Genomic DNA, 14,075 nt, shown 5'->3' with positions numbered 1-14,075 from the left:
AGCCCGTCAGAGCTAATTAGTTTCACCACTAACGAGTGCTTCTTTCCTGGTCCAATATCTATGGGCGTCTCTAATAGGATTGGATATGTGTGCTGGCTCTCGCTGGTTTTTAACCTGGTTTTTCTGGTGACCTTTTCTATTTCCATCGTATCGTAAATGGAGCAGGTCACATCGTACACTCCCTCTCCAATGTACGATCCATAAACAAGGATACCATGCAGGGAGATCTTCTCATTGCAGGTGAAGGAGATGGCGTCTGGTTCACCACCACAGTACCATGAACCATCCTCGTAAACCGTCTGATACCGGATACAAGTCTGTATGGGTCGACTGTCATTTACGTCCGAATGGAAAGATGTCGTCATGGAGGTAGGAGAGTCCAATCCCGAGTATCTATTTATTGCAATGAACTTACATTTCTTACTTCTCTCCTTCTTGAAGAAGAACTTGAAGAGTTCCACTTTTTCAGCATCAGTCAGAATGTCCATATCTGCAACAACCTCAGTGAAATATTGATCCCCGAGTAAGGGGAACCTAACCAGATAGATAATGTCCCCCAGAACCTTCCTCTGGTTCTCTGCATTAATGTCCAAACCTTTCACCTCACACTGAGCAACTGCCCACTTCAGGGCAGCATCTAGAACTGATTTCTCATCAATCTGTAATTCATCACTGGATAAAATAACTTCAAGACATTTGGAGGAGAGGTTCAGAAAATCTTCTGAATGTAATACCTCTTTAGTGTGACGACAGATGTAGCTCATGCATTTCCTCTGAAGTTCATGTTCATCATACAGATGTGATTGTTCAAGAATAGCACAGATGTTCTCTGTGGTTTGATCCAGTTCAAGATATTGAATGCACTGTTTCACCAGGGCCTGGATGGAATATTTCTTGGCAGCATACAGCAATGGCAGAACAATATCTGGCTGTAGGTCTACAGAGTCTGTGTAGAGAAACCTGTCAAACACAGATTAAACAAATTAATACAAAATAGAAAAGAATTAATCTGTAAAGGTTTCATAGTATACCAAATTCAACACCTTGTTCTGTAAGTATGATAGAGGCAACTGTTCTCTGATCAACTACTTAGCCTGATATGGACCAAGAAAGTAAAATTTATGTAGAAAATAAGTCAATAATGCTATTTGCACGTACAAAGACTTACTCAAGCAGTGCCTTAAAAACCGGAGGCTCGATATCAGGTAGAGTTATTTCCCTTTGTGTTTCAGCAAGGGGTCCACAGAACATGGAGAAGAAGACACAACTCCTGCTGACCAGAACATACTTGTGAGCCGCCACCCTCTCCTTGTTCTCTCCCACCAGGAACTCTATGTCACAAGCAATCTGATTGGTCCACATGTATTTATTACAGTACTGTATGTTTCTGCAGGACTGCCAGTCATCAATGATGGAGGCCGCCATTCTCCTGAGAGAAAAAAGAAAAATTTAATCAACACTAATTCCCTCCCTTGGGAGATTAAGGTTTAGAGCTATATATATACTACAAAAACTGAGAATACACTGATGGAGGCTGCCTTTCTCCTAGCTGAGGCTAGCTTGTGAAAGAAACAAGAATAAACTGAATAACTTTAGTAGCACAAATTCTCTCCAAAAATATACCGGTATGTACATTAATTTAGTAAATTTAAGGTATATGTAAGGGTCATATGCTGCAGAGACAGAACTTTCTATCTGAAATGATATTGTCTTCTGGACATGTTTTCATTGTTTTGTGGGCTTATGCCAAGACACTGAGTTAAAAACAGGTCTGGAACAAACTCTTCATTAAGATATATAGCTTAATTTAGCTGTGTAACTTTACTAAGCTATTCGGAATTGCTTGATTAAGCTGTTTTATCACACTATTTTCTCAAATGTGTTATTTTTTCAGCATGTACAAAAAGTCACATCTTGGTGCGGTGATAATTTTCAACTTATCATATTGTACTCAAAGTTCTAAAAGTTTTGTGGTTATTGAAGAGTGACCACACAGTTACACAGAAATATCTATGATTTGGATTGTATTTTTGATAGCCATGCATCCATGTATACTGGTGTCTCATAACATCGCAGTACTTAAAGCAATATGAGCTGTATTTTAATTTTTTGAGAATTTTATTTTGCTGGTAAAAAGAGCTATTACGATAAATTTGTATGTAATTTAAACCTTTATGATGAGTTCGACTAAAAGAAAGTATTAAATTGTTGTAGAAAAATGATTTCTTTGCAACAGAATGTATAGTTTTATATAAGAAATAAATAATGTACAGGATGACAATAATGTAATTTTGTTTTCAATCCACATGATCTAAGCACATAAATAGTTCTCTCATTGCAAATATGTACAACAGAAATTTATAAATGTTCTTATTTTCTATTATTAAAATAGTTTATTACAAATTTTCAACAAAAAATTCCGACATCAAAGTTGCAGCTCATATTGCTTTAACCCTTTAACGGCCAGAGATTTTGCTATTTTTCTGCATAATTGTCTTAAAAAGTTCAAATAGAATTTTAGACATTTTCTAGTCACTTTTACATAGAGCAACCTATATATTTTCTGAAAGGTAAGATCCTAAAGTATTTGATTATGCAGAGTAATTTGACGTCACGGTTGCCATGGCAACGATTGAGACCCATAATTGCCAAAATATGTGCTTTGCTCCCTTTATTCGTCCCTGAAATACAAACAATTTTACAAATAATGTTTCCAAACCAGAGGATTTTGTGTTACAATTAAAACAAAGCATGCATTCAATTAGTTTTTTAGTTTTAATGGTCAATTTTATATAATAGAAAGAGTTTATACAATCACACAATGTCAGTACCTCATCCGTTCGACTTCGGCTTTATACAACTGTCTGATTGTCGTAAGCAATTTTTGAATCGCCATCCCTCCTACAGTTTTTTACTGACTTCAATAAAATTTGGTACACATGTGGAGCATACAAAGATGCAGATTTTTTTTAATATTTAAGTATTTTTATTTCAAGGAACAGTGTGTGTTACCATGGTTACAAAAATAGCAATTTTGAGAAGGGGGCTTCTTAACAAATCATGGGTATTATATATTTATTTACTTTCAGTAGAGTGTTATCAATGAATAAAATTACCTGCCTTGTTCCAGCGATCTACATATAAAAATTCACAATACCCTGTTATGTACTCGAACATACAATATCATCAGTATATATCATTAAGTTTTATATGACTGTCATGGGGAGAGTATGACTAAGAACTATGCACACTAACTCTCGATTCCAGCCTACATTTTACCTTCTATTCAGTAAAAATGACATTATGCCATTACTTTTTTTAATTACAAACATGAATTAAAAGTGAATGAATTATGATATTAATACCAGTGTCAAATTTTTAATTGCTCTTAATTACAACTCTTTGTATAAGGGTGAAGGGGATGGGGTGGGGCTATAAGATATATATCCACTGAAATAAGTTTAAACATCACCAGATTTAAAAATAGTTTTCAAATTTTCATTTTTCATGGATATGGATATTTTTTTCAGTTTTCACTTTACTTCACTTAAAAGTAATTTTTTTTGTTTTATCTGTACACATACCCCCAGCTGTTTGTCTACGTTTACGACGAACAACGTAGTACATGTACCTGGGCTAGTTTAAACGTAGCTTAACAAAAACTTACATCTGATTTTAATCTGATTGATCAATATAGTTATATGTACCTGGGAGTATGTAATTCAATCGGTAGCATATGCATAAAGCAAATTGTAAAATTTTTACATCGGGATTAAAATAAAAAGACTTACAGTATTAAAACGAGTTTACATGACTTGGGAACTTTTTACTGGTCTCACTATTATGCATGCATGAATTTAAATTTAAATTTAGTCCATTCTACTTTTCCCTATGAAGGTTTTACCAAGTACTGCACATGTCTTTCATTACATGGTTTATCATGACCTATGATCCCTTTCCCAAATCAATTATCAATGCAAATGCAAAATGAACACCAACTAGCTGTGACATGTAGCATTTACAATAAATATTCCAACCAGGGCAAGTAACTGTTTGATCCCCTTTAAATCCATTACCCAGAGAAATCCTTTATCTCCATTTACAAAGAGACATGAAGCAATATGTGTCTGTAAGGAAGGGGGAGGGTACCGATGAGTAAAAAAGGAAACAAAACTTAGGCATGGAATGTAAACAAAAATGAAGGTAGCAACAGGAGGGCCAGGGGGGGGGGGGGGGGGGGGGGGGGGCTGGCCCCCACTTTTTTTCCCAACCTTACTTATACTAAAGGAAATGTTAATTGAAAGCCTGGTTGCCCCCCCCCCACACTTTTAGACATTTAGTAATGTACCGAAAATGTAGTATTAGAATTGGTACTGAAAGTAGTTGACACTGAGAAAAAGTTTACCTACAACACCCCCCCCCCACCCCCGAAATAGGATTTTCGACTTTGGGCAACTTTTCCCTGAGCCCGCGTGGGGCGACAGCGCAATATAGATTAAAGTTTGAGTTTTTCATTTTTTGGATTTCGTTTCATTGTTATAGATCTTCAATATTTTTAGGTGGTAATATCACTATATCAGTGCAGGCTTATGCAAAGGAAAATCACCAAACTTTTTTTTTCAGGGACCTAAGGTAAAATACATGCACTGGGAACAAAATGTTAAGATGACAAACACTTCGCATTTTCTTGTGCATACTTCGTGTCTCTCTAATCACGGCCAAAATCCTCTTTCAATCTGAAGGCTACAAGTGGACTCTGGACCGTGGCTTGAGTGTTGATTATCGGTGTACTTAGGCATTCACAGTGAACGCGTATGTAGTAGTTCAAAGGTTACATATATTAGACTTGCATGTAAATGTCTTTTCTTGGACTTGGTACTTGTATAAATATATTCATAATACATGTAGATATCAATTTCCGAGAACGTTTTTAAAAAAAGGAATATTGCGATACATTTTGAACCTGCGGTGTAAAAAGTTGGTTATTGCGGGTGATGGGGGTCCTTCTCATTATGGTTTACACAGAAAACAAGTTTCTTGCAATTCAGTGACAGCATCTCTGTCTGTGTCTGACAAAACACGATTTTTCTTCCGTTTTTTATTCAAAGTCGCAATAGAAAAAAACGGAATCTGAATCGCTTTACAAATTTTTATATCATAGGCGTCGGAACCAGGGGTGGGGGCTAGGGTCTCTTTTTTACAAAGATAACCATAATATAGACAATGAACATTGGAGCGTAGGTTTAGAAAGAAATTGTATTGAGAGAAGTTCGATATTAGCCCTCCCCCTCCCCGAAATAGGATTTTCGTGAAGGACGAAGGACAATTTTTTTTTTTCGCTCTTCAAGTTTTTGGTAACTTGAATATTTTTTCTCCTTTACTTTGCCCCCTTCCACTTTCAATTTGCTTCCGACGACAATGCATATATTTCCATTGTATGTCCCACTTCGATACCCAACTTTACATGTAATATCGAGTCATTCTACGATAAATGGACGAATTCATTATATAAATCATGAAAGAAATAACTGTTTCAAAAAGCAAAAACGTAATTATAATTTTCTTAAAGACATATCATTGAACTTGGGGAAAAAATTGTCCACAACTCTTGCATCGATTACTTTTTAAATACAATTTTAAAATTCCATGGCCATTGTTTTTTTTAGGTAATATTACGGAATTAGTACTTGATCCAGTCCCATTATTTTTTTTAAAGAAAGCTAAATATGACCAATTGTTTGTTTCTGATGTCTAGTATAGACACAAATGTATGATTTATGAAGTCTCACATATCCAAAATTAAGTTAAAATTTCGGTAAAAATATCGTTACGAAGTTAAGGTTAGGGAAGTCAATTCTCCAACTTTTATAATAAAAGTTAAAATTCTCTGCAATAGTTAAAATCAAAGCTTGTTTTAGGATATAAAATAAAAGTATGAAGAATTTCGCTCCCCAAAGAATGAAAAAATTATATCTGTCATGCAAAATCCTTCCTGAATTACCATTTTGGAAGTAGATGTTTTTCTCCAGTTCAGTCTGTTATATCTAAAAAGGCATTGTCTTAAAAATAAATAACTGACTCGCAACTAGTATTAATGATATAAGGTTTTTTTTGGTAAATTTCAGTTATTTTTGAAACCTGCAAATAATCTGTCCGTGAAATGTAGAGCAAACTCAGTACTGAAGTTAATTAATTTTTAGCGATATGCTATGATTACTTATGAAAGAAGATCATGCATTTCTTTTTCGAGAAGTGGTTTGATTTCATTTTTTATTCAAGATAAAAAAACTTATTTAACATTCATCGCAGTCTGTTAGGAACGCTTTTAAGGCTGCGAATCCCGTCTTAAAATTTGTATATAAAAGAAGCGACATTAAGATTTCCATTGGAATACGTTTTCAACATTAGGCCTTCATGATGTTCATATCTACACTTTAACTACATATATATTGGTAAATATTTAAAAAAAAAAAACAAAAAAAAAAAAAAAAAAATTAAAAAAAAAAAAAATAAAACATGCGTGTATTGTTTATATATTAGAGCTGAATTCGATCTTAAAATTTATAGTTAAGATATTATAAGGGCAAATCTGTAAGTGACATGAAAAAAAAAAAAATTATTAATTGTCCATGCTTGTTTGTTTGTTTTTTTTTTTTTAGAATGACTGTTCCGTGCTATGTCTCTCCCTGTGTATATAATAACCATGGTAACAGAAAGGGAAATAATTCAAACGAAATTAAGTTTCCCGATTTTTAAAAAATAAATATCTCAGTGTATATTCATTGTTTTATTTTCATGTTCCTATACATTCGTTTTATATTAGATAAAGATAAGGGTAAGAAAAATAATCGCGTCAGTTAAATGCAGTTTGTGCATTAGCAAAAATATATCTTTCATCGATATTTTAACTCCTAATATGTTTTGTCATTGTGACAGCTTTTCCTTTCAAAGTACATTTAAAATACTAGCCTAAGGACTCGAAAAAAGATTTATAAGCTTGTATATTTTTTTTTTAACTTTTAATAACACATCCGAAAAGTACGAAAATGGTAACGACAATACCTGATTACTTTATAAATTATTCCTACTACATGTAGGAATGACACTGAAACAGTGGGTGCGCGAAATCAGGGCGTTGGGTCAAGAACTATCACTTACATATATTTTAAAGCTAATGAAAATTCCCTTTATTGCATGTTTATGACTCAAAACGTTTCGTATATAAACTCTTCTTTATAAATGATTCCTTTCAAAAATAAATCTCTTCAATATATTAAAAGAATCGATTTATTTAAGACCGAGCTCATGAATGATATCATTGTGTACACGCAAACCGTTAGATGACGTCATAGTGCTTTTTTTTGTTTTACTCGAAAAAGTTCCAATATTCAACAGCAAATATTTCTGTAACGGATGCTTGTACCTTTTAATGTCCAATAAAGAAAATGTAGGGAAAATTCCCCGCTTTTAGAATATGGCATTCATTTTTTTTTATCGTGTTCTGTAAGTGAGATACAGCCTACAGAAGATAGCACAAAATCACTCATTTATGCGTAATTTTACTAACTTCCCGCAATTATATTCAATGTTCAATTTAAGTTTACAATAATTTCTTAACATCGCAGAGAAAAACTGATAATAGAAAAATTGTTGTGTTTTTTCTCTAGTTTCAGAAAATATCAACTGTTTTGTTGTATCCCAATTATTTACAAAACGCCAACAGTTAAATCACTGCGATGCTGAAAATGCGTCAAAAGGCGCACTTGGCCGTTAAGGGGTTAACCCTTTTGCATAAAAAGTGTTATTCCAATTTTTTTCTTTAACTTTCATCAAATACTATCCATAAATCAATCTATGGCCTAACTTTTTAGAGTCAAATTATTTCTCAAGTTTGCATTGTTTAATTTGTTGTCTATTTTTAAAACGGGAAGTCTTAATTACCTCCTAAAATGGAGAGTCTCATAGTATCGCGGTATAGGAAAACATGGAAACTTGTGGCTGACATGGACTTCAATTTTTATTTTTATATTTAGATGTAATTCCACATAAAAAATAAACAATTATACAAACTAAAGACTTTTGAAACATGAACTTTTTTATGGGTTTTACTAGGTTATAAGATCAATGATCTAAATTTGATAAAAACGGGAATGGAAATCTGTAAAATTACGTTTTATTTGAATAAAGAAAAATTACCAACACACGTTCCATACTTTTTAATCATCACAGAAGTTTACATTCGAACGACAAACAGATGGTATTTTAACAGAAAGGATAATTATGAGCTATGTATCTGAATTTTTGGAATATACCGCGATACAATGGAACCCGCGATATAATGAGAAGCGAGTATCAGGTCCAGTACAATCACTAGATTTAGCTACGTAGGTAGAATTACCTACGTAGCTTTATTTACCTACCTCAGGTAGCTTTATTTAGCTATTTCAAGGTAAGTTTTCAAAAATTTTTTTTTATTAAAAAGAGACAAAAAGTCGCAATTAAATGACTATTAATATTTATACTAGGGAGGCTTAAAAAAACAATCCAGAGCAGAGATAGTTTATCATTGCCGCGTTTGGACAATTTAGAGCAAAACATGTAATTCCGTTGTTTGGTTAGCTGTCCGTGCGGTGAGGCATGACTGAGTATGATTACTTCACATCGTAATGAAGAATTACCGACCTATTATCGTGTTAACCGGAACTGGACTTCTTTGTCATTTCATCCAAGTGATAACTGCTCTAACTGTCATACATAGCCCCAAAACTTTCAGAACTTTGATTGCAATTGCGCAGAAAAAGACATTTTTCCAAGAGGGATTTTTTCATGAGTTGTTTTCAGCTGAGTTCAAAGTTGAAAATGATCACTGCATCAAAATGATATTTTCTGCACACCCTAAGAAAAATGATTTTAAATAGAAATAAACCCATTTGGTAGCTAAATAAAGCTACCTTAGGTAGGTAAATAAAGCTATGTAGGTAAATCAAGCTACGTAGCTAAATCTAGTGATTGTACCAGACCTGAGTATATATCATTATATGAAAAGTTACTCCAATACCTAAAACCTTGCGACTTTTTGTTTGTTTCTTACAGAAAACGTTTTTGTGAAAAACAACATATAAATAACTTTTTAAGCTAACTTGATTAGCTTAATAATTGTATTTAGCTATCTAAAGCTATACAGCTTAATGAAGATATTGTGCTGAACCACAGGGACTTGCTCCTGGCGTGTAAAAAATATTTATAGCGAGCGCAGCGAGCGTCGCAAAGCGACGCTCACGAAGCGAGCTCAATAGACTATCGTGTATGAACAGAGGAAATTCGGATTGAAATCTGTACATACGTCAGCCAAATTTCTCTGTGCAACATTCCCAGAATTCCTGCACTACCCAATGTCCTTTGCGCGAATAAATCAAAAATAGTAAAAAAATTAAAGGAACATTGTTTCTTACCGAAATCTTAACGAAATGATTTTGCCTTACCTTATTCAAAAAAATACCCCCATGCCACAACACCGGCCTTCACCTTGCCCTTCGGAAATGATACAAATGACGTCACCGGAAACTTACGAATTTTGACGAAGTTATGTCGGTTGCTTCCGTGAAACTCGGAAAACATGTTGCAGTGCATAGCAACATGGTGGCTAAAACACAGCAACAACTTACTTGAAAAGAACGATTTAATGCAATCTCTTCTCCATAAAACTAGCGTTTGCGTCCTAAGTCAACAGAACTTTTTATCTGACGTCATACTTTCGTCACTTCAACGGCTCGGGTATTTCCGATTTTGTCAGAAACTTCCGAGAAGTTTGGAATCTCGATCCCGATGCTTGGGAAATGATTTCTTTTTATTGTTTTGTTTTATTCTTTTTGCTTTCTTTTTCTTGAATGATAGACAGTACATGTGTAGGTTTATGATAGTAAATAAACTGCGCTCGCCCCAACGGTCACACCGTAAAACATATTAAAAAAAAACATAAACGATATACTATAAACTAAAAAATATTTATTATTAAAAAAAACATAAACGATATACTATAAACTACGGTTTATAGTATATCGTTTATGTTTTTTTTTTTATAAATATTTTTTACACGCCAGGAGCAAGTCCCTGTGGCAGAGAGAAATTCGAAAAATTGTCATGTTCTATAGTTGTAGGGTTAATTTCGGTGTTTCTTTACTTATAGTCTCTTTTATAGTCTCTTTTAAAGATCGATTGTAATGTTGATTTTATCTTTATTCGTTGATAATTCGATAAAAATGAAATGTTTACCTTTCACCTTTTTATGGGCCTATTCGGTGCTGCATAGTTTGTACGCTAAATATTTCGATTTTCTCCCGGCCCTTTTGATAGTTTTAATATAACTGTCGCTTTTAAGCAATCTCTGATATATATTTGAAAAAAAAACACGAGTAAGACTTTTAACAACAAATAATGAAAGAAAATATAGCGATATAGGGAATTAAATCATTAAAAATAGTGGAATAAAATACGTATGCATTATCCAAGTAATTTTTTCTGTGTTTATCAAACGTTTTCCTCCTTACTTTCCCGTTTTCCCTGTTTTAAACGTTTACTTGTTGTGACTTAAAAAAACTTCCCGAACTGCCTCCTTTCACCTAGTGTCAGTCCTGATTCTTCTAGCTTAGGTGTTTGTTTTTCGGCCGGTTTGTAATTAATCAACAATAATCACACGTTGATATTTCAGTTTTGGTACATATGAAACGGAAAGGTGTGTTGTTTTTAGAATTTAACTGTTATTTATGATCTTGTAGATTTATGCAAGCAGCTGGTTAAGCAACTGTTTTGACCCTGAGACGTGACACATTGCATAACTAAAACACAAAAGGTTATCAGGAGCCAGCCACCGACTCTACAAGAACAAAGATGGCAGATAAAGCTCTCACCATGGATGCCGTGAATCCCAATATAAGGGACATGGAATATGCAGTCAGAGGCCCCATAGTAGCTAGGGCTACTGAGTTAGAAAAGGAGCTAGCCAAAGGTGCCAATAAGCCTTTCACATCCGTGATGAAGGCCAATATTGGTGACTGTCACGCTACAGGACAGACACCCATCACCTTTATCCGTCAGGTTTTGTCACTGTGTGCCTATCCGGATATGATGGACACTTGCGGATTTCCTGAGGATGTCAAAGAGAGGGCCAAGCGATTGTTAGGGGGCTGTAAAGGGGGCAGTGTTGGGTCCTACTCGGCCAGTCCAGGTATAGATGTAATTAGAGAGGATATTGCTAAATACATATCTGATAGAGATGGAATTCCTAGCAAACCAGAAGATGTCATGTTGTGTACAGGGGCTAGTGACGGGATAAAGACAATTTTAGCCATGCTGATGACCGGGAAATTGGGGAAGGAGAGAGCTGGTATCATGATTCCTGTCCCCCAGTACCCCCTGTACTCAGCAACTCTCACTGAATTTAATGCGTATCCAATCCCTTATTACCTGGATGAAGAGAATCACTGGGGACTTGATGTAAAGGAGTTAAAAAGAGCCATAAATGAAGCTAAATCAAACTGTGTCCCCCGAGCTATTTGTGTCATTAATCCTGGAAATCCCACTGGACAAGTTCTTACCAGACAAAACATTGAAGATGTTATCAAGTTTGCTAAGCAGGAAAAACTGATGATACTAGCTGATGAGGTATACCAACATAATATATGGGGAGAAGGCTGCCAGTTTTTCTCCTTTAAGAAAGTGCTGTCAGAAATGGGCCCTGAATACAATAAAATGGAGCTGGCCTCTTTCATGTCTGCATCTAAAGGATTTATGGGGGAGTGCGGTGCTAGAGGAGGATATGCAGAGGTGGTCAATTTACTCCCTGATGTTAAGGCTTGTCTCATGAAGTCCATATCAGCCAAACTGTGTCCACCAATTATAGGACAAATTGTCATGGACTGCATCACTAATCCTCCAAAATCAGGAGAGCCCTCTTATGAAAAATTCAAACAAGAAAAAGACAATGTCCTGGCTCTCCTAAAGAAAAAAGCAAGTATGGTCACAAGTCTGTTTAACTCTATAGAGGGCATTAAATGCAATGAAGTTCAGGGGGCTATGTATGCATTTCCAAGAATCTTCCTACCTCCAGCTGCGATAGAGGAAGCCAAGAAAAGAAACCAGACCCCTGATGCCTTCTACTGCTTCCAGCTTCTGGAGACTACTGGGATCTGCGTGGTGCCGGGGAGTGGGTTTGGAGAGAAAGAGGGTACTTACCATTTCAGGATCACTATCCTCCCTAAAATAGAGGAGATGACATCGGCTCTGGAGCGCTTTAAGGAATTTCACCTGGCTTTCTTAGCACGCTACAAATCTAACTAGTTCAGGTAAATTCCGAAACAAAAAATGTTGTAAATACGTAATAATAATCATGATTACATGTACGTACCTTATTCCTTGAATGCCCATATGTGATTTTGTTATAATGTAAGAAATATTTAGATAATTCAGAAATGAACATAATAGTACTTTTTCGAATTGAAAGTTTCGGAGATTAGTAAGATTTAGGAAAATAGGACAACTCTCAAGTTCGAAATACTTTAAAGTATTTGTCTATAAATTCAATATTTTCTTCTCTTTTATAGGAATAAGAAGTGAAGCTCTAGAATAGGAGGAGAAAAGTTGAATGTGGCTGCATTTAAAATATGAATATTGTTTGTTGCTGTAAATAGTACATGGCTTTGAGTAAAATAATGCTCTTCAGCACAGTATTTAACCAATTATTTTTATCCTTGAATTTTATCTGATTTCCCTGGAAATAATTACTTTGTTACTATTATTTTAGTGCATTTTTAAAAAAATTTCTTTATAAAATTGCTCCAGGAAAGTTTTTAAATATTGTTTATGTTTCATAAACTGAATGGAAGTCAATGATAACCTTTTCTCTAATAGATATACATTCTTGTTAGTATTTCACAGAAATATATTGTATTACAATTTAACATTGATCACAAGAATACTTCTACAAAAGTAAACATGTACTTTTAAATTTTATCTTTGTTTATGTACCTTACCCACAGAGCTTTTGTTTTTATATGAAAATGTCACAGACACTTGATTCTGTAATAAAAACGTTAACCCGTAGTATGGTATCTACATGTTATTATTATTTTACCATAGGTTATAATATTATTTCGGAATCAAAGTACCTGTGGAAAATATCTATGTATGTTTTTTTCAACATGTTAAGTATATGTATATGTGGGGATTGATGCCCCGCCCACTAGATGTAGTTTGGTGCTTTTTATTGTTGTTCCAGCTGAGCTGAGGTTGTTGCTAAAGGTTCATAATTCTCCTAGTCACTCCTGTAGAATTCATCTTAATGCTAACACTTTTACAATAGAACCCCCCTTTTTTTAAGAATCAAAATGCATATATGTCAGGTGTTCAAAATCTAAAACAATTATAACTTAAGATTTACATGATGGAGTATTTTTTCAAATGTAACCATGAAACTGATGTAAAATATTTTTTTTTGCAAATATTTTTACATTAATTAGTTATAGAAACAGTTAAAAGCGTATACAGTGTATTATGTTTATTTTTGCCATTTAATGCTATAAAATGAAAAAAAAAATAGAAGCAGAGAAAAAAGAAAAGTGACGAAATGTAACCATGGTTTACAAGATCCAAGACAAAAGCAACTGAATTCATGTGTAAGTCACAGAGTACAATTTTTAACTATTTTATTGTTGTAAATGGAATTTGTGCCATATTGTTAAACTGTATCTTTTTTAAAAATTTGTCATAGAGGTAAATATGTTTAAGCTTGACAAGTCCCTTTGATTTTAAAGAATATATTTGTAGGACTCCAAAGTACGATGGGACTCAAAAGTCCGATGGTCACGCCAAAGTTTGATGGTCTGCGTCAAACCCTGATGGTTTGACACGCCAAAGTCCGATGGTGCAGAAAACAACTAACGTTTATGACGTCATAGTACTGCTGCGCAAAAATGCGATGGATATAGGTGCGAGACTAACACTTATCAGTCGAAAAATGTGTAAAAACAATAAGCTAAGTATCTTGGATGGGTGCAGGACTAATCCAAATCAGTCCAAAA

The 14,075-nt window shown here is 34.4% G+C and overlaps 2 protein-coding genes across 3 annotated transcripts; one reads left to right on the top strand and one right to left on the bottom strand.

Annotated features, from left to right (window-relative positions):
• Positions 1-5: 5 nt before the first annotated feature.
• LOC134267781 (BTB/POZ domain-containing protein 6-like) lies at positions 6-10,371 on the bottom strand (the record flags this gene model as incomplete). Its single annotated transcript, XM_062749989.1, has 3 exons — positions 10,273-10,371; positions 1,169-1,429; positions 6-960 (listed from the first exon to the last, which is right to left on the bottom strand). Coding segments are annotated over exons 2-3 (1,212 nt in total), but the record flags the coding sequence as incomplete, so codon positions are not given.
• Positions 10,372-10,568: 197 nt separating this feature from the next.
• On the top strand, positions 10,569-13,811 carry LOC134267785 (alanine aminotransferase 2-like). Of its 2 annotated transcripts, none has more exons than XM_062749994.1 (3): positions 10,569-10,667; positions 10,776-12,341; positions 12,600-13,811. In XM_062749994.1, exon 2 carries the CDS (start codon positions 10,888-10,890, stop codon positions 12,334-12,336), a length of 1,449 nt encoding a protein of 482 aa, XP_062605978.1. In that variant the 5' UTR covers positions 10,569-10,667; positions 10,776-10,887; the 3' UTR covers positions 12,337-12,341; positions 12,600-13,811. The 2 variants fall into 2 exon arrangements, with proteins under 2 accessions (XP_062605978.1, XP_062605976.1); XM_062749992.1 differs by having other exon boundaries at positions 10,574-10,649; positions 10,790-12,341.
• Positions 13,812-14,075: the final 264 nt, after the last annotated feature.

The sequence above is a fragment of the Saccostrea cucullata genome, unplaced genomic scaffold (assembly GCF_032062105.1).
Source record: "Saccostrea cucullata isolate Sc308-1 unplaced genomic scaffold, CSIRO_AGI_Scuc_v1 ctg9305, whole genome shotgun sequence".
NCBI lineage: Eukaryota > Metazoa > Mollusca > Bivalvia > Ostreida > Ostreidae > Saccostrea > Saccostrea cuccullata.
This window is presented reverse-complemented; position numbering and strand designations above follow the sequence as displayed.

Coding starts and splice junctions, on each gene's coding strand:
- LOC134267785 (XM_062749994.1), top strand. CDS start 10,888: ATGGCAGATAAAGCTCTCACCATGGATGCCGTGAATCCCAATATAAGG.